The following is a 25,612-nucleotide window of genomic DNA, read 5'->3' as shown; positions in this document are numbered from 1 at the left end:
CTCTCCAGTTCAGCCAGTATTTTTCCACTTACAGCCATTCTTGTAATGTCCCTGAACCCCCTCTAGAGGGGTTCTGGTTTCTTAGTGTCTTCCAGTTCCAACCCAAAAGTCAAATTAGCCTTTTCTTCTTTATTTTTAACAATTTATTACCAAATTGTAACAAATATAACCAGCAAAGACAACAGAAACAAAGTTCTCCTTTTCCCCCAACTTTGACAGCTAGTTTGACAGCTGTCAAAGTCTTCTATATCTCTTCAGCAGGCTCTCTCACCGATCGCTCCCGGGTCCTGGGGGAGGGGTGACAATTCCGCTCTCAATATTAGCTCTTATCCTCCAGCACAATCACCTATATTGCCAAAACGTGGAGTTAATTACTTTTATCCACAAAAGAGAAAGGTGTTCTCTCAACCTTAGTTATAAAATCCTTGCTTTAAGATGTTTACAAGGCGGGTAGGCGGACTTCCTCTTTGCGCCTTCCCCGGTCGTGCCTAATTCCCAAGAAAAATTTTCCCTTTTTAAGTCCAATTTCCGTGTTACTCACGGGTTGTTACTTTTAGTCCAAATGTTCAGAGAAAGAAGTCAGCGCTCTCCGTCCATGGCATGCAGCTTCACTCAGTAGGGGAAGCAGTCGACTCTCAGCACCGCACCGCTCTCCGTCCCCCGTTCCGGAGCCTTTAAAAAGGCTCCTTCGCGGGTCGGGGGGGTGCAAATGGTGCCCGCCGAGTCACCAGGTCCACAGGCTCCAGTGCCTGTGGTTTCTGAGGGTCCCCGCGTCGCCGCCGCGGCAGGACCCGACCCCTACTAAGCCGATTCCCTCCGGAGCTCGGAGGGAATCCGCCATCAGGCGATGGCGCTAACCCGGAAGTCGCTACCAGCATGAGTTTGACCAAGCTGCGGGAGGCAGTGGAAGAGAGGAGTGCCTGGCATGCTCTGGTCCATGGGGTCACAAAGAGTTGGACACGACTAAATAACTAAACAACAACAAACTTGCCAAATGAACCTTATATTGGCCCGTTTGACAAGACCAGCTGCCATGTTTGAGTTGTTTTTTTTTTTGGGGGGGGGAGGCTTAAGCATCATTTTGGGAGGCAGCAAACAGATACCTGTGGAAGATAACTGTGGAATCTGTTATCTGTCAAATGGATTCCAGATAACTGTGGAATCTGTTATCTGTCACACGAGAAACAAGGCCTGATTCCCACCCCCACCCCTTAATCCTCTCCAGCTATTTGCTTATCCATCGACCCTGATGGAGCTAAAAATATTCCCAGTTCCCCAAATTCCTGTCAAAACTATCCCAAGGTGGTGTCAACCATAAATTTTCCCTACTATTTTGAACACATCTGGCAAACTGATTCAAATCAACATTCATAAGCATGGAAACAAAAATGTTGATGCTCCCCTAAGTTTCCCTGGTAGTCCACTTCTAATCTCAGCTCTTGGCAGACTGTTTCTGAACTGGGAGGCATTGGCTGGTTCCTGTCACCTGACAGCTGGAGGTTTCCAGAGAGAGAGTGCAGAGTGCTGAAGAACCAGATGCTGAGACTTCAGCTAGAGTTCAACAACACAGGTGCTTGCTATATGCAATTTGGAGACAAAGAATCCTTTATTTTCAGTCAGATTCAGAACTATTTCCTGTCTTCTTACCTATGAATTACATTTCTGTTCCACACTCCCCTCATCAAGCCCACCACAAGATATATTGCTTTCACGCACACAGCAACCCTGCGAGGGAGGTTTTGCATAAAGATGGTGACCAGCTTTAAGTCACCCAATCAGCTTCACGACTGAGGAGGGATTTGAATTGTCCCCGGCATTTGTGACCTAGATCCTTGGACTCCAGCTCCCATGAGCCCCAGCCAGCGTGGCCAGCGGCTAAAGACGACGTGAGTTGCAATTTGACATCATCTGGAGGGGCAACAGGTTACCCAACAGGTCCGTTTTCAGCGCCTTGACCTTCTCCTGGCGCAGCTGCCCTTGGAACTCCTCGTACTGAATGTGCTTCGTACTGTAGTGCCTCTGCAGGTTGGCCTTCTTCAGGATGGAGAGGGCCTCACCACAAATTGTCGGAAATCAAGCCCATATCAGGAGAAACTGGCAACTCTCCCAGGCACCCGGCTTGATCTCCTGTTGACCTCCCTGGCTGCATTCCCCAGCAAGATCCAGGCTAGGTCGCAATAGGCGATCCTTCTCAGCGTGAGAAGGATACACCCCCTCTTTCCTGCCCCCCGTGGCAGGGGAAAGAGATAGACAGAAACGTATTTTCATGCCTTTATTTCTGTCTTTGCAGCATTACAAAAAAACATGACTGCTCTCTTCAAACTCTAGCAGTCTAGTGGCAAACACTTTCTGTACTTCCTAGACAGGAACAAAAGGAAGAGCTCATATTACACTCTGAGCTAATTCCGGTGCTTCACACTGTGAATTGACTGTCCCTCTGTTTCCCATGGACAGTTCCAACATTCCCATTGTTTTGCTTTCAAGCTAGCAGTTTGCAGCTGCATTGCTTCAATATCGTAACACAAATGAGGCTCTGCTCCACAAAGAAATAGTCATGGGTCCATCTTTTTTGAAAATGCAGCACTCCAAATCTATCTTCCTCTTCTTGTGGAAACATTGATTGTGCCCAGAAACAGACAATTTGGCAGACGGAGCTGTTCTAATACGGGAGTCCTATGCTGCCTATAGCCAGCCCTGGTCAGCAATGTGTCTGCAGCTCTTTGAGCCAGTTGAACTTTCTGAGCACTTTTCAAAGGCAGCTGCAGGTACAGTGTGCTAAAGTAACTCCTACGCAATGTGGCGCCAGACTGCTTTCTTTTTTGTAATTATCTGTTTTAAATTCTATAGCTTAAATTCTCTTGATGGTTGTTTTTTTGAGAAGGGCCTCTTACAGTCACAAAGCAATGATTTTCAGTGCGGCTCCATAACACTGATTGTGTCCTCACACTACCCCTTTTGGTGTGGGGATTTCGGATCCAGAAAAGGAGCAGACGGGGAAAGGTTAAGCAGAATCCCACCCACTTCCCCTGCCACCCTTAGGTGTGCTCAGTCTTCGCCTGCTTCAGGACTCCAGCTTGCATGAGAAAGAAGGATGGAGCTCCAGGAAACAGGAAGTGGTCCGTCAACCGGCCAGGACATCTCACCATCACAGACAGATCCAGTCTCCTGCTGGGGAGTCAAGAGTGGCCCTGGGATGGCAGAGAGAGGAGGGGAAGGGCCCAGCGACAGAAGGAATGGCAGGGCTCCAGATGCTCCCTTGGACCCCTCCCCTGACACCAAGGGAAGCTCCTCTTCTGGGGCTGAAAGCATTGGCATGGTTTGATTTTGTCAGGATTGCAAGGAAGCATAGAAGTAAAGGTAAAAAACACCTATGCGGTTTATTAAAGTTAATTAAAGTATCTGTGGTTTTTCCCCTGTGTGAGTTTGTTGGTGTCTTCTACGTTTCCCACTATCACTGAAGCTCTTTCCACATTCAATACATTTTAAAGGTTTCTCCCCCGTGTGAGTTCGTTGGTGTAATCTAAGTGCTCCGCTTTTGCTGAAACTCTTTCCACATTCAATACATCTAAATATGTTCTCCCCTGTATGAGTTCGTTGGTGTATTCTAAGTTTCCCACTTGTACTGAAGCTCTTTCCACATGCCATGCATTGAAATGGTTTCTCCCCCGTGTGAGTTCGTTGATGTATTCTAAGGTTTCCATAATGACTGAAGCTCTTTCCACATTCAATACATTTAAATGGTTTCTCCCCCGTGTGAGTTCGTTGGTGTATTTTAAGAGTTCCACTTTTGCTAAAACTCTTTCCACACTCAAAACATTCAAATGGTTTCTCTCCCGTGTGAGTTCGTTGATGTATTCTAAGTGATCCACTATCACTGAAGCTCTTTCCACATTCAATACATTTAAATGGTTTCTCTCCCGTGTGAGTTCGTTGGTGTATTCTAAGAGTTCCACTTCTGCTGAAGCTCTTTCCACACTCAAAACATTCAAATGGTTTCTCTCCCGTGTGAGTTCGTTGATGTATTCTAAGTGTTCTACTACGACTGAAGCTTTTTCCACATTCAATACATTTAAATGGTTTCTCTCCCGTGTGCGTTCGTTGGTGTATTCTAAGTGTTCCACTTTCAATGAAGCTCTTTCTACATACAGTACATTTAAATGGTTTCTCCCCCGTGTGAGTTCGTTGATGAATTCTAAGTGCACCACTTTGACTGAAGCTCCTACCGCACTCCATACATTCAAATGGTTTCTCCCCTGTGTGAGTTCGTTGATGTCTTCTAAGTGTTCCACTACGACTGAAGCTCTTTTCACATACAGTACACTTAAATGGTTTCTCTCCTGTGTGAGTTCGTTGGTGTCTTCTAAGTGTTCGACTTTCATTGAAGCTCTTTCCACATTCAAAACATTCAAATGGTTTCTCTCCCGTGTGAGATCGTTGATGTATTCTAAGTGATCCACTATCACTGTAGCTCTTTCCACATTCAATACATTTAAATGGTTTCTCCCCCGTATGAGTTCGTTGATGTATTCTAAGTGCTCCACTATCACTGAAGCTCTTTCCACATTCAAAACATTCAAATCGTTTCTCCCCCGTATGAGTTTGTTGATGTAGTCTAAGTTTTCCACTTTCACTGAAGCTCTTTCCACATTCCGTAAATTCAAATAGTTTCTCTCCTTTTTGAGTTTGTTGTTGTATCCTCAATTTCTTTGTTCTTTTGCATAAATTCACATGTGGCTCCATAGAATTCTGACTTTCATCTTCCTCACCTGTTTGGGAGTCTGGGAGGAAAGAGAATCCTGTTAGACTTTCAAGAAAGACAAAAAGGGAACTGAACACCTGTCAATCCCAATCTGAACCTTCTCTCATTGTAACACCTTCATTCTCCACTATCCTCTCTAGGTTCCAAATTTTACATAAGCTGATGAGATAGTGGCAAGAGCAACACATGATCACTCCATTCAAACTTAATAGAGCAGCATCATTTTATAACACAGATCTATGGTGGAACTGGCTTATTAGACACATCTATTTTTTCTTTCTGAAGTGAAGAAATGATCCCAGGCTCAAGTAATGGTATCTCCTTTGTGAAATAAGTAAAACTTAAGTGCTACATGTAACTGTAAAAATATTGCAATATATAGGTGTCAGGGAGAGGCAAACGGGAAAAGATGAAAGGACAGAAACTAGCAGTTATAGAGAGCCCAAAGAGATTATTAGCTGCCTATCGTCAGTCAGTCAGTCTGACATGGAAGGGGAGGAGGAGGAGCCTGGGACAAGTCAGACTGTACACAGAGGAAGTAAGGGGAGGAGTTTTCGCAGAATTGCATGCTGGATGAAGAAAAGGAGGAAATAGATCAGAGAGAGCAACTGCGCTCAAGGGGAAGGAGGTTAATGGAGACGCTGGAGATGTGCGTTTGAACTTGTCAAATAAATCAATTGTTTTGGAACTGGCTGGGAGCCCGGAGTCTTATCTATGGCCAGCTGGACAGCACTAAGCCTCTGACAGCTTGCTCTCTCCCTTCTTGATCATTACTTTTGCTGCTGGAAAGCTGGTGGAGAAAGGAAACAGCTTCAACATGGAGAAGGAACTGTTGGAATTGAAAAAGCGAAATCTTGCTCTGGAGCAAAAATCCCAAGACCTGCAGAGTCGTTTGGAGGAAGCCCGGACTGCTCAGAGAGTAACCCAAGGTGGGCTATCGGCAGATGGGGGCAGGTGCGTGTGGGTGGAACGGTTCCAGGGAGACACGGAAAGTTACTTGGATTTCAAAACAGAGATGAAATATTTTCTGGAACTGGAAGGAGATAAGTTTCAGAACGATGCAGCCAAGGTTGCTTACATCATTAGACATCTGGGAGGAGGGGCTCGAAGCTGGATCAGGCCGTTAATAGCCTCGGGGAATGAAGCCCTCAGAAATGAAGCCAAGTTCTGGCAAGCAATGGATTTTATCTATGCAGATCAGAGTTTAATTGACAGAACGCAGGAGGAGCTGCTGGCTTTGAGACAAGGCAAATCCACTGTACGCAGTTACTGGTCTGAGTTTGCTGTGCTGGTTCAGAAACTGGGGTGGAATTTAGAGGAGACCTAGTACAAGCCATATTCAAAAATGGACTTAATCCAGAAATTAAGGACGAGCTGGCAAGAGGGCCACGACCCAAAAATATGGACAAATTAACAAAGGCTGCTCTTGGGGTGGGTCTGAGACAAGAAGCCAGATGGAGGGAAAGGAAGCAAGGCAGAGAGCGGAGTTTCCATGGTGACCGGATTCCTGAGATGCCAGCAGCTGCCTCGGAATGTCAACAAGCGCCGGAGCCTATGGAGATAGGCACAGCCAGGGCGCGGGAGAGTTTGAAAGCCCAACGGTCTGGCGGGAAGGAAAAAAAAAAACTGGCAAGTGGGAAAAAGATGTTTTGTGTGTCAGAAGACTGGGCACTTTGCCAGAGTGTGCCCAGAGCATCGCAACTGGCAGGGAATGGTGGGGGCCACTCAGCAGGCAGAGGGAGAGGAGCCCCAGCATTCGGGAAACGAAGAGGCCTGGCTGGTGGGGAACCGGGGCAACAGTCAGGCGGGAGCAGCACGGAAAGTCCCCGGCTTGGACATCCCAAAGCAAGCATAATGTTGAAGGTGGTGCTAGAACTCCCAAATGGACAGACGGTGGAGGAGTTAGCTTTAATTGATTCGGGGGCCTCAGCATCCTTTTTCAGCAAGGAGTTTGCGGAGCGACACCAACTGAACCTGAGGCCTTTGGATTTTCCGCTGCAAGTGACAACAATTGATGGAAGAGAACTGCTGGGGGGTGAAGTGACGCATCAAACACCCCCAATGCGAATGCGGGTGGCCACACACTCTGAGGTCATCGCTTTTCATGTGGCCACACTGGCGGGGCCGCCTATCATATTGGGCATGAGCTGGTTGGCATTGCACGATCCGATGGTTTCCTGGCACCAACGGTCCCTGACGTTTGGCTCAACGCACTGCATGGAGAACTGCCTAGCCCAAGGGCTAGATCGTCAAAGCAAGAGCAGGAGGGCAGCAGCATGCAGAGCGGGGACGAGCGAGATTCCATCGTGTTACAGGGATCTACAGGAGGTATTCAGTGAGAAAGAGGCGGATGCTTTGCCACCCCATCGGCCGTATGACTGTCGGAGGGAGAGCTCCAGGACCTAAAAGAGTTTATTGAGAAGAACCTGAGAAGGAGTTTTATCAGGGAGTCCAAGGCTGCAGGCGGGAGTCCCGTGTTTTTCGTCGACAAGAGATCGACTGTGGTGGACTATAGAATTTTGAATTCCTGGACGGAACCAGTGGCCTTCCCGATGCTGAGAATCGACGTTTTGGCACGGGTGCGGAAGGGGAAGATTTTCACCAAACTGGATCTCCGAGGGACTTACAACCTTATCAGAGTACGAGAAGGCGATGAGTGGAAGACCACCATGTTCACCCCGATGGGGGCGTTTGAGTATTTAGTTATGCCCTTCGGTTTGCAGTCCGGAAGTCACTGTTTCCAAGCCTTCATGCACCACGTGTTAGGACCCTTGCTCTACAAAAACTGTGTCTGCTTTTTAGATGATCTTCTTGTGTTCTCGGAAGACGAACAGCAGCACGTGAAGGATGTACGTCAGGTCCTGAGCAAACTCCAGGAGAACCGCTTGTGGGTCAAGCTGGAGAAGTGTCAGTTCCACGCAAAGCAAGTCGAATTCCTGGGGTACCAGCTGTCGGACCAGGGGTTGGCTATGGACCCGGGGAAAGTGAAGGCAGTGGTATAATGGGAGAGTCCCAAAACCAGGAAAGATGTTCAGCGGTTCTTGGGTTTCAGCAATTTCTACAGGAAATTCATAAAGAATTTCGCAGAATTGACGGTGCCAATCACGGACTGTCTCAGTGTTAAGAAGAAGTTTCAGTGGACGCAGGTGGCCCAAGAGGGGTTCGAGAAACTAAAGAGGGCTTTCGCTTCAGAGGAGCAACTGATCCACGTCGACCCGGCTGCCCCACTACGGGTGGAAACAGATGCGTCTGATTGGGCAATAGGGGCGGTGCTGCTGCAGCCAGATCAAAAAGGGGAATGGCGTCCGTGTGCCTTCTTTTCGCGGAAGCTCAACAAATCAGAGCAGAACTACACCATCTACGATAAGGAATTGCTTTCGATCGTGGCTGCTTTTAAACAATGGCGGCACTTCCTGGTTGGGGCAAAGCACCAAATTTTGGTGTCCACTGATCACAAAAATCTGGAGTATTGGCGTACGGCACGGGTGTTGTGCCAGAGACAGATAAGATGGGCAGAGTTCTTTGCCAACTTCAACTTCAAGATCCAATACGTGCCGGGAAAGCAGAATGCAAGGGCGGATGCGCTCTCCTGGAAACCCGAGTATATGATGGGGGAAGGGCCACCTGTAGCAAGACTGATGTTCCCGGAGAGCAAATGGTGGTGCGGGGGGACGTTGATCAAGGATGACAAACTGATGCAAATGCTCAGAGACGATGCCTTTGCCAGACAAAAGATGGGGGAGTTAAGAGGAAGAGGGGGTGCCGAGGGTGGTTTTGAGGTGAAAGGGGAGTTACTGTACCACAAGGGGGCCTTGTATGTTCCAGGAGAAGACCTTCGGGGGCCGAATCCTCAAGCAACTCCATGACAGTTGTACAGCTGGGCATTTTGGACAGCATAAGACCATGCTACTGGTCATGAGGGAATTTTGGTGGCCAAGGGTCAGAGAGGATGTAAAGGAATATGTGCGAGGATGTGACACATGTCAGAGGGCCAAAGGGGATAGGGCAGCACCAGCGGGGTTGCTGGAACCATTGCCCACACCGGGGAAGCCGTGGGAGGTGGTGGGGGTAGATTTTATCACTGATCTGCCCAGATGTAAGGGGAAGACAGCGGTCATGGTGGTGGTTGATCACTTAACCAAAATGTGCCATTTCGTGCCCTGTTCGCACGCTGTAACGGCGGAGGAAACAGCTAGGCTGTTCGTAGAGCACGTGTTTAGGTTACATGGGATACCTGCAAGGGTGGTGTCGGACCGGGGGGCTCAATTTACCTCACGATTTTGGTGCAAACTCATGGGGCTGCTCCAGGTGGAAGTGAGCTTTACAACGGCGAGACACCCCGAGACCAATGGGCAAGCGGAGAGGGCGAATGCTGTTTTACAAGAGTATTTGAGGCGTTACGTAAGTCAGAAGCAAAACGATTGGGTGGACAAACTAGCCCTGGCAGAGTTTGCTTACAACAACGCAGAGAATGTATCCACAGGGATAACACCGTTCTTTGCCAATAATGGGCTTCATCCAAGGGCCTTCTCCGGGAGGGGGGAGGAGTCGTGGGGTGTTCCAGCGGCCGAACAGTTTGTGGAGGAAATGGAAGCGATCCACAGACAGCTGCAGTTAAATTTGGAAAGGGCTAAGGAGTTATACAAGAAGGAAGCCGACAAACATCGGCGATCAGGGGAGGTCATCAGGATTGGTGACAAGGTGTGGTTGTCCACGCAAGGATTGCCTTGGAAAGGGGGCTGTAAGAAACTCAAGCCCAGGAAGGTGGGGCCCTTTGAGGTTATCCGGCAAATAAATCCGGTGGAGTTTAAGCTCAGGTTGCCAGAAAGCATGAAAATCCATCCAATGTTCCATAGGTCACTGCTGTTCCCCTACAGGGAGGGGGGAAGGAGAGCGGGTAGTGGGGGAGTGGAAGGCTCACCACTCGAAATGGAGGAAAGGGAGCAGTGTAACGAGGTCATGGAAATACTGGACTCTCGTTGGAGAGGGGGGAATGTGGAATATTTGGTGGCTTGGGAAGGGGCCCCGGCATCAGAGAATACCTGGGTCCCGGGAGATAGTATGTCTAACGATGAGCTGGTAGAGGAGTTCCACAATTTCTTCCCGGACAAACCGAAAGGCAAGGTGAGGTCCTTACAAGAGGTGTTCGAAACAACAGACGACAAAGAGGAATTTGAAGGTTTCCCAGCATCGGATGAGGAAGAAGACGAAGGCGTAGACTGGGGAACAACAAGACTTGGCGGTTGGAGGAGTGTGTTTGAAGAGACAGATGAGGAAGAGGGTAGTTTTGCGGGGTTCTCCCCGACCACCTCTGAGGAAGGAGAAGGGGACGTAGTCGGGTCTCCTGAGCGGGAGGGGGCCTTTGAGGAGGGGGTGGATGTCAGGGAGAGGCAAACGGGAAAAGATGAAAGGACAGAAACTAGCAGTTATAGAGAGCCCAAAGAGATTATTAGCAGCCTATCGTCAGACAGTCAGTCTGACGTGGAAGGGGAGGATGAGGAGCCTGGGACAAGTCAGACTGTACACAGAGGAAGTAAGGGGAGGAGTTTTCGCAGAATTGCATGCTGGATGAAGAAAAGGAGGAAATAGATCAGAGAGAGCAACTGAGCTCAAGGGGAAGGAGGTTAATGGAGACGCTGGAGATGTGCGTTTGAACTTGTCAAATAAATCAATTGTTTTGGAACTGGCTGGGAGCCCAGAGTCTTATCTATGGCCAGCTGGACAGCACTAAGCCTCTGACAATAGGAACCTAAGAAGAGCCTTCTGGATCAGGCAAAGGCCCATCTAGTCCAGCATCCTCTTCTCACAGAGGCCAACCAGATGCCTGTGGGAAACCGGCAAGCAGGACTGGAGCACAAGAGTCTTCTCTGCCTTCGTGTGCTTTCCAGAAACTAGTATTAAGAGGCATTATTGCCTAGACCACGAGGGCAGAGCAGAGACGTCAGTCTTATCCTTTTCTTCAAGCTATCCATATTGCTGGCCGTCACTGTCTCCTGTAGGATAGATTCCATAGATGAACTACGCTTCTGTTTATTCATCTTTTGCAGCCCTTAAAGGCAGATAAATGTATTATGGCCTAAGCTTTTGTGGGCTGCAGTCTGACAAAGTGGACTCTTGACCAGGAAAGCTGGTGCCACTATAAACCTCTGAGTCTCTTTGTTGGCTTTGTGTACTTATTTTGAAATTTGCACCAAGGTTGTACCACAGTATCTCCATGGAAGCTCAGGGATGGACAAAATTACAGGGTGTCAGCTCTGTGAATCTCAAGCCTCTCGTGCCTCCGCTGACAGAGCCTGAGAACGCAAGAGATGTGATTCGGTTGGAATGTGAAGCAGGGGAGGAGCAGCCAAGCTGCAGCAGGAGCAAAGAACAAAGAGCAGGAAGAGGGGGTGCCGGGGGGGGGGCACAGACCGTTGGCTCCAGTTTGAGCTCTGACACAAGAGACCTCAGAAATAGCCTGTCCAAAAAATCGTAGGATCGAGAGAATCTGCAAGAAAGCGAAAGTGGGGGCTTCTTTGCTGGAGGACTCAGCAACTGCAAGCTGGGATGAACAGGCCGAAGACTGAGCTCCACAGTGATTTGTGAGTTTGAGGAATAAACCTGAGATAATTACTACTGGAGTTGTATCATGTCTGTGCGGGAGAACCAAGCCATTACACAGGGGCGCTAAAATTATTATCCCACTCACTCACTCTCACAAACAACCCCAGTGTGTAAGATTTACACAATTTGCTTATAATACCAGACGCTCTTGGACTTAATATGCCCAATCCTAAGTGTAAGAGCCTCCAGCCACAGGAATCGTGTATCATAATAACTGGCCCTTTGTCCCTTAAGCCCACCAAACTGGGGAGGTGCATGCATTTATTGTGTTTTGATGCTGGTGGAATGTATCATTGTGACCCTGTCTATAAAAAATAAGAGGAATAGTAACAATTTAAATACATTAATTATAAATAATTTTGGGAAGCATTTCCGTTCCCCTTCACCCATTTTTCAGGATTGGTGTGCAACATCATTATCATCAATTATTCCTGCCGTGGAAATAACATCTAAGATTTCAAAGCCTGGAGGAAGAAAATCTGCCCCCACTACTTTAGGAAAAGGATTCAAGAAACAAAGAGCTGCTTTGGAGAAAGCCTCACCCCTTCCTTCTTCCTGTTAGGAACTTCCTTCCATTTGTCTCCTCTCCATCTTTTCCTCTTTCTCCCTCCACCATCCATCTATCCCTGTCCCCATCTCCTCTCCCCTGGAACTCACCAGATTTCTCCAAGGGTCCTGGGAGGGAATGCTCAGAGGTTGTGGGGAGGGATGCGGGAGACAGCCTGACCAGGTCAACCGTCCATCTTCCTCCTTCCATCCTGGCCAGAGTTGCAGGTTCAGTCTCAGCTAGGTTTGCAGGTTCAGCTTCCTGAGGAGCCCAGAAGCCAGAGCAAGTTGCAGCTTCCTGGAAGGGAGGGAGGGAGGGAGGGAGGGAGGAAGAAGAAAAGCGAGTTTCAGAGCTCCTGCAGGGATTCTCCTGCCCATGGGCATTCCGGTTCTGGTCTGTCTTAATGGAGGCAACTCCTACAACAAGGGGAGATCATTGTCAAAGAAAAAACAAGGATGACTGAGGGTAATCACCATTGCAAATCCCTCCCAGGGATGGGGCTTCACTTGCAGATTGTCTTGGTAACTCTCCTAAGCTGCCATGAAGAAGCACAGGTATTTCTGTTCATTAGATTTTAATTTGGACTAATCTACAGAGGCATGCTGGGAAAGGTGAGATCATGAACTACATAATCGAACAGAAGCCAGAGCAAGTTGCAGCTTCCTGGGAGGGAAGAAGAAGAAGCCAAGGGAGTCTGAGAGCCCCTGCAGGGATTCTCCTGCCCAAGACATTCTGCTGCCCCTGGAGATGCCACAATTGGGCACCCACTTCCCAAGAGCTCCACCCATTTTCCAACACCTTTGGCAATTCCTTTCACCTGCCTGGGCCACCTCCCTTCCTAAGGCTGGCATGGTAAGTACATTAGAGGCCTGAGAGTAGATTCCTGGGAACTTAAGAGTTAATCTGCAAAGGACTGCTCTGAATACATGGGTGGCCCTTGCATGGAGAAGAAGCAAGCCCCTTGCTTGCATCTGGACCCCCTGGGAGAGGTGGGGATCCGCCCACTGCTCCCTCTGCCCCCTCCTCTGCCCTCCTGCCCTGCAAACACCCTTTGCTCTTGTTCCTCAGGGGAGAGAGGCAGGAAGAGCCTTCAGACCCATCCCTTTCCTCCTCTGCAGCCCAATGAGAGGGGAAGGAGCTGCAGCGCCTGGTTCACTGCAGATACACACATGGTGAACACTACGATTGTGAATGAACACGTTAAAAGTGGTGAGGAGGACCCCCCCCCCCAGTTCTTTTGGTCAGGAGTAAACAACTTAGATGGCAAGTTCACAAGAGAAGCACTTTGGAGCACTGCTTGCTCTTACTATGTGTTTGAACCTAGAGGACAACATACACGTTTACACCACGTGATATCTTAAAGAGAGCACTTCTTTAAAACCTATTTTTAGTGTTATTCTTTACATATCTATACTGCCCTTCCTCCAAAGATCATAGGGCAGCATACAATAGAAAAACACAGAGATGCATAGCAGAGTAAGAAATAAAAACGACACCCCCCCCCAATGCTGTTGTGAAGTCCATAGATTGTTTAATGAGCCAAACGCCTGGGAGAAGAGAAAGACTTTCGCCTGGTACCTAAGGAAGGAAGGAAGGAAGCCGGACACTGAGGCCCTCCTGCGAGGAGCCTTCTGCTGGGGTATAGATATTAAAATTAATACTATTATTAAGGCGATCCTGGCCAGCAATGCCCACCCCTCTCCCCTTTCCCGCCTCCTCGCCTGCAACTCCCTTTGCACCAGATCCCTGCAGGCTGAAGCTTCTCCCCCCCTCCCCTTCAAGGCCCCGTTTAAGAAAAGAGCTCCCTTTCCTCCCTTCTCTTCTCCCCGCCCGGATCTTGTGCAGGGCCGCCTCTCCCCGTCCCGGGGCTTCTCATCCTGGACCCCCTCGCAAAGCCCCTTCCCTCCTTCCCCGCCATTGGCTTTGCACTCACCCGAAATCCTGGGCAGCGGGGGCGGGAATGGGAGCCCCCGCGTGGGAGGCAGGGAGTGAGGCGCTTAATTAGGAGGCTTAATTAGGAAGAAGCCCCCTCCTCCGCACAATGCAGCCCCGCTTCCCGCCTCCTCCCCTCCCTCCTTTGCAAGCCGGGAAATTATCTCTGCTGGTGAAGCCGGAAGTGGAGGCAACTCAGAGGAGGAAGGAGAAGATTCTCTCCACGTTCAGCCTCTTGTCTGTTATTTGATAATTGGGGGAAGCAAATCCTTGTAGCACCCAACCAATGGGAAGACGAGGGAGGGAACTTGTGCATAGGGAATATAAGCTCATTCTTTGCCCCAGCTGGACTGTGCCTGCTTTGGCTCTCAGGTCTTGCAAGAATATATTGTCGTCACTGCTTCACCAGTTTTGTTCAGATCGCATTATAAGGTGCAAGTTCAAGGGTCTTGTTATAGGAAAATCCTTGGGTTCACCTGGATTACCAAACAAAGACGCCAGCCAGGAATATAGGAGCAAAACAGCAGCCAGGAGGCCTGATCTTTATTTTTAAAAAACTATTGCAACAGGACTTCCACCCGCCACCAGGAAGGAAGCCCAGAACAAAGGATGGCTCCCACTTTGATCAGTTTTACAGAGATACCCACAACACCCCTAAAATTACATCATGGATGCATTACAAATTACATCACAAATTGGGAGGGTATGGCGACAGAAACCTGAGCATCAGGGCTCCCCCCCCCCCTCCACTGACCTCCGCAATACACTCATCAAGTGATGCAAAAGAGATATTTACATGTCCCTGTTTCCCAGTCAAGTTAATCACACCCTTTTGTCTTGATCTGGGTTTGCTATTGTTTCTGGAATGGCTACCTGTCCCGCACTCAGGTATCAGGATGCGAGATTATATCACTCAGACAGAGGGGCTGCTGAGTACATGGGCTCACACTATAGAGATTATGGCTGCCCTCACTCATGTCCCAAGCTCCTCCCTTGGCAGCCATTTCCTTCCTGAACAGAAAAACGTTGGAATGGTGTAAATCCAACACTCAAGTGATTCTATATGAATGAATGAATAAGTTTATTACGGTCATAGACCAGAAGAAAAAAAACCAACATAAAGACAACAGTAGTTTACGAGGGAATGATGGTGTCAATTAAAAGTTGTAAAATTATACATAAAAACAATGCACATATGCACACACACGCACATATATACTCATATATGCACTACCATATATGTGTAGACTTAAAAAGAAAAAAAAAAAAAAAAAAAGGGGGGGGGGCTTGTCCAAGAGTCAGATCTTTTACTTTTTTACAACTAATGCCCTCCGCTTGATCGCGGCCGCAGAAAACTTGGCCACTTTCAGTGTTACTTCTGGGTTTTTATCTCCTAGTAGGATTTTCAGCCGCTGGGATTCAGATCGACCTGGAAATTTCTGGACGATAGGAGAGATAAACAGTGACCTGATATCCCCGTAAAGGTCGCAGTGTAACAACACATGTGAAGCCGTTTCCACCTCCTTCAGACCACATGGGCAAACTCGTTCGGCATAGGGTGTGCCCTCGTATCTGCCCTTTAGTAAGGCAGATGGCAGTACATCAAATCTGGTAAGGGTAAACGCCCGCCTATATTTTGCGATTTGTAGATCCAGCAAATATGGGGTTAAATTAAACCCTTTTTCATAATCTTGGATAGCTGGATATTTATCTATCTTGCTCATATGGTCCTGAAGCTCTACATCTCCTATTCGCTGGCTCACCATCATTTTAGCCTTTTCAAAACCTGCGGCTATAAGTTCTTGTGGGGAAAGCCCCAGGCCCTTCAATTTTTCATAAAGCGACAATCTCCATTTAGACTGGAACGGGTCTAATAAAGTCAATGGAGCCACTCCCACTGGGAAAAATATGAGTTTTAGCCAGAAGTGAATCTTCAGGATCCATATCCTGGCATTAATAGGGAGTTGACCTACCTCCAGCCTAATGGCAGTGTTGGAGACACAGGTAGGTAACCCTAGTAGGGAGCGGTAAAATTTAGTTTGTACAGATTCCAGGGACTTGAGTTTTTGACAATTAAATATCTGGGTGCCATACATCAGTTGTGGAAGTATTTTTGCAACAAAGACCTGGGAGGCGGCAGGAACATATTGACCTCCTTTTCTGTAAAAGAATCTTATGATAGCTCTAAAAGATCTTTGCGCATTGACAATGGAATTCTTAATCTGATGGCACCAAGATCCCTTCTCATCAAAAATTATTCCAAGATATCTAAAAGATGTTACTTGCTCAATAGGTTGGTTATTAATTTTCCATTTATGTCGGAGTTTTCTCTTGGGGAACACCATAATTTTTGATTTAGTATAATTTATTATTAGGTGTTCAGCTTCGCAATACTCTGTAAGAGCTCGTAGAAGTTTTCTTAGACCCACACAAGAGAAGGAAATAAGTGCCGCATCATCTGCGTACAAAAGGACTGGTATTGGTATATTGTTTAGGTTTGGGGAATGAGTACTTGCTTCCTCCATCTTTCCGACTAAGGAGTTTATATAAAAGTTGAATAGAATGGGGGCAAGAACACAGCCTTGCTTGACACCATGGAAACTTTGGATTTCCTTTGATAGGTTCCCATAACGATCACATCTAACACGGATCCGAGTATTTTCATGTAGTCTACGGATAAGAAGCAAAAGACGTCTATCGATGTTTGTGGCATTTAATTTTTCCCAAAGTCTATGCCGGGGTATCGAATCGAAAGCTGATTTGAAATCTATGAAGGCTACATAGAGAGAGCCTCCTTTCTTTGAGGTGTATTTCTCCACTAGATGTTGCAATACCAGTCCTTGGTCTAGAGTTGATCTATGTGCCCTGAAACCAGCCTGGGCTTCCTTTAGGATGTGCTCCTGTTCCAGCCAGTCCGCAAACTTTTCACGTAAGTGAGTTGCATAAAGTTTGCTAATGATGCTTAAGAGACTGATTGGTCTGTAATTGGCTGGATCAAGTTTACAGCCTTTCTTGAATATGGGAACGATGATTGCCAATCCCCAGTCCTCTGGTATTATTGCTGTTTGATCTATGCTGGTGAAAAGGGTGGCAAGGACTGGGGCCCACCAGTCAATATTGGCTTTGAGAAGCTCAGGAGAAATATTATCTGCTCCCGGGGCTTTTCTATGTTTGAGTGCCTGAATAAGCCTCCTAATCTCCGCAACCGACACCGGAGGCCACTCATCACCTGCCGCACACTGTATTAGTGGCTGTGTCAAAGGCAGAGCTGAATATAAAGATTGGAAAAATGCCTCCCAAGTCCCTGCAGGTATAGTAAACTCCACTTCTGAGGAAGTAGATCGCACTCCATTTGCTACCAGTCTCCAGAAGGTGGCCGAATCTCTCTCTCTGGATGCATCTATTAGGCATTTCCATTCTCTTTTCTGTGCCAGGAGTTTTTTGTTTTTGATCAAAATTTTATAGTTTCGTTTATCTTCAAACCAGCCCGTGGGGAGTTGGGGTAAATTGGCAGATCTATAATTCTTGTATTTTTTCAGTAAGTTTAGCTTCATGTCCTGACATTCTTGATCAAACCAGGGTTTGGAGTTTTTATATACTGAAGATTGCCTACTTGGCCTGTTCCTTTTTTCCTTCAGGGAATCTTGAAGGAGTGAAATTAACTCCTGAAATAAATTTATCTTTAGTTCATGGCTAGAGGAAGTTATAAGGTTTTCTCTCTTAGTGAGGAATTCCTTTGAGCATAGCCTGCTTGAAATTTCCTTATGCAGTTCATCTGTCCATCTGATACGCGAATATCTAAGCTCCAGAGCTGTAGGGCTCGAATGCTCGATTTTCTCAGCGCAGGATAAATCCTTCCCCGCAGCTACGAGTGCACTTAATGGCAGATGGTCACTGTCTAAGCGCTCCTCCACTTTGCATTCCAGAACTTTGTTTTGAAGATCATACGACACGATTATATAGTCAATTGTGGAGGCGCCATTGTTAGATATAAATGTGAATTCTCCGACCTTCTCCCCCTCTGTACGGCCATTCAGTATAACCAAGTCCAACTTGTTGACCAAGCGTAGTAGGCATAAGCCGGCATAATTGCAGCCTTTATCCTTTGAGACTCTAGCTGGTATTGGGTGGGTTTCCTCTATAATGGGGACTGTTTCGTGGAAATGGGCATACAAAGCCTCATCAGATTGTCCAGTTCTGGCATTTAGGTCGCCTGCCACCACTACAGAGGCATCAGGAAATTGATTTGATAGTTTGTCAAGATACTGTTCTAACTGAGCCCAAGTGTTTCTTATCAATCTTTTCTCTCTTTGTGGGGGTAGGTATACGTTAATCAGCAGCAAGCTGTGGGTTCTCCACTGTACTTGCACAGCTGTGGCCAGATGGTCTAGTGGGTCTAGTTCTTTAAATATGGCCCTTAGCCTTGTTGAGATTAAGGTAACTAACCCACCTTTAACTCGCCCCCCTCTAGTACTTAAAAGACCTGGGAGGGAGAACGCAGAAAAACCATTTAGCTCCACTTCACTTGTGCTCCAGGTCTCCTGGAGGAACACAATGTCATGTCTCTGGATATATTTAGCAAAGGATTGGTCAGAAACCCTCTTTTGCCAACCTGCAATATTCCAAGTTAGCAAGGCAAGGTTGCACGTTGTCTTGCCAAACATTGATCTTAGTCAATTTGCCTTTAAAAGATTTTTTGGGCCTATCTTTTTATCTGTTAGTTGGATTTCATTCATTTTGGCAATGTCCATAGATGTATTGTCGCCCAGGTACTCAATGGAATCAATTGAAGGGTGCAGCGTGCTAACATTAGTGATCAATACTCCTTTTTTTGGCGAATCAACCTTGAGGTGTTCTATTTGACTGGTACCAAGTTCATCCTCATCCAGGTATCTCATGCTGGTCCAAGAGCGCGTTGTGGTTGTCATAGGGATGGTTTCCTTCTTAGATGGTAGATTGTTGCTGTCCCTTACGCACTGTGTTAGATCTGTTGCTGTCAGGTTTATCTCTGCAGCTGCAGAGGTATTATAAAGGTAATCTTTCATGGTTGCCATAAGGATGGTTTCCTTCTTAGATGGTAGTTTGTCCCTTGCGCACTGTGTTAGATCTGTTGTTAACAGGTTTATCTCTGCAGTTGCAGAGGTATTATAAGAGTAATCTTTCATGGGGTCTGTCTTGGCTTTTTCAGAGAGGTTCTCTTTCTTTAATTGGTCCGTTGCCGGTTCTTTCTCTCTTACTTTTTCCTGAGCATTCATCTCTGTTAGCTTATTTCTAAGGGTCTCCAATCTTCTCAAGATCTCAGATTGGGCAAGGAAAGGCAACAATCCAAACTGATTTATTAATGCCTTTTCTTCTGGATAGAAGTTATCCGTCCCCTCATTAGGCAGTCTCATCTCCTGTCTTAGTTTCAAGGACCCTTGCTCAGTATGTTCCAGTTTGTCTTTTGAGTGTCCTCTCTCCACCTTTGATTTACAAGAAAATCTTATCTCAGCTGTCGTAAACTCATCAGGAAACAATTTCAAACATGTGCTGTTTTCAAAGAATCTTGTTACCGTTATCCTTTTCTTTAACAGCAAATATCTTGATCTATATATATATTTAGCCAAGTTTTGATCTTTGAAGGAGGCAATCACTCGCAGAGAGTATCCATTGTAGAATATAAAATCTACTGAAGTAATGTCCTTTAATTTTATTTTCCCTGGCAGCATGTCATCTAAAGTATTCACAAAGTGCACCGAGCGTTCTTCCTGTGTAAGGAAGCCCTTTGGCTTCGGGTAGTTAAGAAATGCTAACTTCCTATCTGCCAACATCAGTTTCCATCCTTTATCCTGGGGCAAGTCTTGCGTTCTATATGAATTTCTGAAGATTTCCCAGTGCATAGATACATTTATCAGGGAATTGTTATGTGCAGCAGAGGCCTTTGAATAGGTAGGAAAAACTGTAATGAAGTGTTTTGTGGGGACATTTGCAGAAGTGATTGTGTTGATTTTGGTAGTCGGTGTGCGTGTGTGATGTCTGCTGAAGGGGCAACACTCTCTCTCTGGCTTATTGCACATTCATTACACACAGTGTCTTTTGCAGTGTCCTGTATTCTCACAGAGACACAGGAACATTGAACAGGGACTTGCAGCAGCAGCAGCAGCTGCTGCCGGACAGACTAACTAACTGCCAAAGAATTCCTCACATGCAACCCCTCCCATGAATCTTTTGGGGGGAACCATGTACTTTCAATACGTGCTGAATGTACACTACGGATGTGAAATAAATATTCTTTGTGGGAAGTACTGAGAAAAAGTGGAGGGCAATTTTAATTTGTAAGGACAGAGGGGGAGTTCTTTGCTTTGTTTTCTGTCGTGAAAAATAAAGCAATAAATTTAAAAAGCAACCCCTTTTTCAGTGCTTGCCTTTAAAGCAATAAAGGTGAAGGTACTCACCATGGAATTGTTACAGTAAGTGCCATACTTTGAACAGTTAGGGAATATTGTGGATTGTTATGTACTGAGTTGAAGAGGATCCAAAAGGCAGCAGTCTGATTGGTCCTAGAACAATAGGATTCAGAATGCAGCAGTCGGATTGGTCCTAGAACAATGCAGCAGTATGATTGGTCCACAGGAGCCACCCAGTCCAGCTCCAGGTAGAAATGTACCCGCAACCTGATTGGCCTACAGGAGAATCCCAGAATTAGCCAATTATGCGTGGCCCATTGCGTAAATAATGTATATAAAGCAGATATTTTGGGGGAACCTTAATTCCTCACTACTATGAGCTGAATAAAGAGCATGAAATCCACACTCGACTCCGAGTATATTTCATGGATGTTTGAGTACTCGCGGAAAAAAGCCCCACTTTTTTTTTGAACACCATATTTGCACAGGGGGTGGAAGACCATTGGCTCTGTATGCAGCTGTTATAATAAAAATACTGTTCCCTTTCCCTTATGGGGTATCTAAAAGCCCATATAGAGTCCTTAACTAGGTTCTCTATCAGCAGTAGAAAATAACAGAGGCTGTTATAAAATATAAAAGAAATGTTCATAAATGTACCAGGCAAACACATACATAAATATATATATAACAGACATTTAATTCCAGCAAGCTGGTCTCTGACCCTAATAATAAATAATAATTCTTCTTCTTCTTCTTCTTCTTCTTCTTCTTCTTCTTCTTCTTCTTCTTCACAACAGAGGCCAACCAGAGACTATTGAGAAGCAAAGCAGCTAGTAAGCATGATCTTTATTAAACTTTATTAAACAGGGTCCCCCACTCCCCACATGCAGGTAGGGAGGAGAGGAACCTAGAACAATGGTGTGCAAGCTGTTATATATGTCGGGATCTCAGCTCCGCCAAGCTGATAAAGCTCATCTTCCTCCGAGCCTTCAGAATCGCCCTCCAGACGAATAATTAATGACCTGATCCTTTGATAAGGCCTCAGGCACGTTCTCCCATTCAGCAGAGAATCCAGCACAGGGATGTGATGAGATTTATGTCTACGTTACAAAGCTTTATTTTCTAAGCTACGCAGACAGCAAAATAAACTTCCTCTCTCTCTGAGAGCAGAGAGCAATTGAAACAACAAAGGAACAAAGGAACAGAAAACCAGTAAACATCACATCCGGCTCCCAGCTCCCGTGAGACTTCCAACAGCCTGGAAGGTCTCCGGAATGTAAACAGAGTCCTGTGACTCAAAACAGCTGCACAGTGGCACAAACAGAAACTAACAATATAGACATTTGAAAATTACCTCCTCTGTATCTCAAGACCACCCCCCAAACATAATACAAACATCACAGAAGGGGCGGTCTACAGCAGAAAACCTGTCTGCCAGGATACCTGATAATGGTCACTGATTGCTTTTACCTGGGCATCCTGGCCATCCAGGTCATAGGCTCACCCTTTTCATACACAGATATGCTCTTAAGACAGGATTTGTGAGCAAAGAGACAATGGGGAGGCTTTTCCATTTCCTTCCTCATTGCAGAGAAACATTTGAAGTCAATTTGCAAGAGACAAAATGGTTTCAGGATTGCTCACCTGTACTATTTCAGACACTTTGTTTATGTACTTATGTATATGTTTGCCTTGTAAATTTATGAATATATATATATATATATATATATATATATATATATATATATATATATATGACCTTAGAATTCCTCTAACACAACCATGTACACAAGAACTCTATAGCAATGATGCCACAAGCACATGGGGTCTCCCAGGGATCTTCCCCAGTGGGAGTCAATTCCTCTGTAAAAAGATGGAATCTGACACCAAGATCAGGCAAAACCACAAGTTGTTTTCAAAACACCGCTGCACAGCCAACACCCCAGCTCTTGCTGTAAATAGAGGGTCTATATATGATACGCTATTCTGAAGGAAATCAGGCCTGGGGGATCACTGGAAGGACAGATCATGAAGCTGAGGCTCCAATACTTTAGCCACCTCATTAGAAGAGAAGAGTCCCTGGAAAAAACCCTGATGTTGGGAAAGATGGAGGGCCCAAGGAGAAGGGGACGACAGAGGACGAGATGGTTGGAGAGTGTTCTCAAAGATACCAGCATGAGTTTGACTAAACTGTGGGAAGCAGTGGAAGACGGGAGTGCCTGGCGTGCTCTGGTCCATGGGGTCACTAAGAGTCGGACATGACTAAACGACTAAACAACAATGTATGTAGTTTAAATTCTCTTAATGCTTGTTTTTTGAGAAGGGGCTCTTAGTGTCACAAAGTAATGCCTTTAAACGCAGCTCCATAAAACTGATTGTGCCTGAACAAAGCCCCTTTTTGTTTGTGGATTTTGATACAGATGAGGAAAGATTAAGAAGAATCCCACCCCCACCCCCAGGTCACCCTTAGGTGTGCTCAGCCTTCACCTGCTTCATGATTCCACCTTGCATGAGAAGGTAGGATGGAGCTGCAGGAAACAGGAAGTGGTCCTTCCACTGGCCAGGACATCTCACCATCACAGACAGATCCAGTCTCCTACTGTGGAGTCAAGAGTGGCCGAGGGATGGCAGAGAGAGGAGGGGAAGGGGCCAGGGACAGAAGGAATGGCAGGGCTCCAGATGCTCCTTGGACACCTCCCTTGACAGGAAAGGGAGCTCCACTTCTGGGACTGAAAGCATTGGCCTGATTTGATTTTGTCAGTATTGCATGGAAGCATAGAAGGAAAGGTTTATAAAAGTATCTGTGGTTTTCCCCCTGTGTGAGTTCGTTGGTGTCTTATAAGTTTCCCAGTTTCTCTGAAGCTCTTTCCACAATCAATACATTTAAATGGTTTCTCTCCCGTATGAATTCGTTGGTGTCTTCTAAGTGTTTGGCTTCCACTGAAGCTCTTTCCACATTCAATGCATTTAAATGGTTTCTCCCCTGTGTGAGTTTGTTGATGTATTCTAAGGTCTCCACTTTGACTGAAGCTCTTTCCACATTCAATACACTTAAATGGTTTCTCCCCCGTATGAATTCGTTGGTGTCTTCTAAGTGTTTGACTTTCATTGAAGCTCTTTTCACATTCAATGCATTTAAATGGTTTCTCCCCTGTGTGAGTTCGTTGGTGTATTCTAAGTTTCCCACTTTCACTGTAGCTCTTTCCACATTCAATACATTTAAATGGTTTCTCCCCCGTATGAATTCGTTGGTGTCTTCTAAGTGTTTGACTTTCATTGAAGCTCTTTTCACATTCAATGCATTTAAATGGTTTCTCCCCTGTGTGAGTTCGTTGGTGTCTTCTAAGTTTCCCACTTTCACTGTAGCTCTTTCCACATTCAATACATTTAAATGGTTTCTCCCCTGTATGAATTTGTTGGTGTCTTCTAAGTGTTTGACTTTCATTGAAGCTCTTTTCACATTCAACGCATTTAAATGGTTTTTCCCCTGTGTGAGTTCGTTGGTGTTTTCTAAGTATCCCACTTTCACTGAAGCTCCTTCCACATTCAATACATTTAAATGGTTTCTCTCCCGTGTGAGTTCGTTGATGTATTCTAAGTGCTCCATTCTTACTGAAGCTCTTCCCACATTCAATACATTTAAACGGTTTCTCCCCTGTGTGAATTAGTTGGTGTATTCTAAGGTCTCCACTTTGATTGTAGCTCTTTCCACATTCAATACATTTAAATGGTTTCTCCCCTGTGTGAGTTCGTTGGTGTCTTCTAAGTTTCCCACTTTCACTGAAGCTCCTTCCACATTCAATACATTTAAATGGTTTCTCTCCCGTGTGAGTTCGTTGATGTATTCTAAGTGCTCCATTCTTACTGAAGCTCTTCCCACATTCAATACATTTAAACGGTTTCTCCCCTGTGTGAATTAGTTGGTGTATTCTAAGGTCTCCACTTTGATTGTAGCTCTTTCCACATTCAATACATTGAAATGGTTTCTCCCCTGTGTGAGTTTGTTGGTGTATTTTAAGTTTCCCAGTTTCACTGAAGCTCTTTCCACAATCAATACATTTAAATGGTTTCTCTCCCGTATGAATTTGTTGGTGTCTTCTAAGTGTTTGGCTTCCACTGAAGCTCTTTTCACATTCAATGCATTTAAATGGTTTCTCCCCTGTGTGAGTTCGTTGGTGTATTCTAAGTTTCCCACTTTCACTGAAGCTCCTTCCACATTCAATACATTTAAATGGTTTCTCTCCCGTGTGAGTTCGTTGATGTATTTTAAGTGCTCCATTCTTACTGAAGCTTTTTCCACATTCAATACATTCAAATGGTTTCTCCCCCGTGTGAGTTCGTTGATGTATTCTAAGGTCCCCCAGTTGACTGAAGCTCTTTCCACATTCAATACATTTAAATGGTTTCTCCCCCGTGTGAGTTCGCCAATGTACTGTAAGGTTATCCTTCCATTTGAAGTTCTTTCCACACTCCATACATTCAAATAGTTTCTCTCCTTTGTGAGTTTGTTGATGTCTCCTCAGACTTCCACTGTGATAAAAGCACATCCCACATTCCATACATTTAAGCTGTTTCTTTGTTCTTCCCAATGAATTCACAGGTGGCTCCACAGAATTCTTACTTTCATCTTCCTCAATTGTTTGTGAGTCTGGGATGAAAGAGAATCCTGTTAGACTTTCAAGAAAGACAAAAAAGGAACTAAACACCTGCCAATCCTAATCTGCACCTTCTCTCATTTTAACCCCTCTCCATTCTCCACTGTCCTCTCTGTGTTCCAAATTTTTAGGAATGAATATGTGATAATGGCAAGAACAACACATGATCACTACATTCACACTTAATAAAGCAGCATTATTTTATAATACAGATCTATGGTTGAACTGGCTTATTAGACACATCTCTATTTTTGTTTTTCAAGTGAGGAAATGATCTCAGGCTCAAGTAACAGTGTCTGCTTTGTGAAATAAGTAAAACTTAAGTGCTACATGTAACTGTAAAAATATTGCAATATATATGAACCTAAGAAGAGCCTCCCCCTCCTGGATCACTACCTTGCCGTGGCGAAGGGGCTTCAATAACTCAGAGAAGCTATGAGCTATGCCGTGCAGGGTCACCCTAGATGGACAGGTCATAGTGGAGAGTTTTGACCAAATATGCTCCACCTGGAGCAGGAACCAGCAAGCCACTCCAGTATCCCTGCCAAGAAAACTCCATGGACAAAGACAACAGGCATACAAAAGTTATGACGCTGGAAGATGAGGCCCTCAGGTTGGAAGGCATCCAACATGCTACTGAGGAAGAGCAGAGGACAAGTACAAGTAGATTCAGAGCTGATGAAGCGGCTGGGCCAAAGCCGAAAGGTCGCTCAGTTGTGGATATGCCTGG

General features: G+C 45.9%; 2 protein-coding genes across 2 annotated transcripts in view; both read right to left on the bottom strand.

Annotated features, from left to right (window-relative positions):
* LOC128408780 (zinc finger protein 236-like) overlaps window positions 1–25,612 on the bottom strand; it is a 117,788-nt gene that overhangs the window by 36,964 nt on the left and 55,212 nt on the right. The window lies entirely within an intron of this gene.
* Window positions 3,271–24,923, bottom strand: LOC128409167 (zinc finger protein 729-like). The gene is made up of 3 exons (XM_053379420.1): window positions 23,109–24,923; window positions 10,483–10,508; window positions 3,271–4,638 (listed from the first exon to the last, which is right to left on the bottom strand). Exons 1-3 carry the CDS (start codon window positions 24,784–24,786, stop codon window positions 3,391–3,393), a joined length of 2,952 nt encoding a protein of 983 aa, XP_053235395.1. The 5' UTR covers window positions 24,787–24,923; the 3' UTR covers window positions 3,271–3,390.

Source organism: Podarcis raffonei, chromosome 2 (assembly GCF_027172205.1).
Source record: "Podarcis raffonei isolate rPodRaf1 chromosome 2, rPodRaf1.pri, whole genome shotgun sequence".
NCBI lineage: Eukaryota > Metazoa > Chordata > Lepidosauria > Squamata > Lacertidae > Podarcis > Podarcis raffonei.
Note: the sequence above shows the minus strand (reverse complement) of the source record. Positions and strands in the feature narration are given on the sequence as shown.

Excerpts from the sequence above, each read along its gene's own strand:
- LOC128409167 (XM_053379420.1), bottom strand. The coding sequence starts at position 24,786 with ATGGAATGTGGGATGTGCTTTTATCACAGTGGAAGTCTGAGGAGACAT. Across the intron at positions 10,509-23,108 it reads GGGAGAGAAACCATTTAAAT|GTTCCTATTGTCAGAGGCTT; the intron begins GTATTGATTGTG and ends GGCTCTTCTTAG. Across the intron at positions 4,639-10,482 it reads ATTGTCAGAGGCTTAGTGCT|AGCTTCAGTGAAAGTGGAAA; the intron begins GTCCAGCTGGCC and ends GAATGTGGAAAG.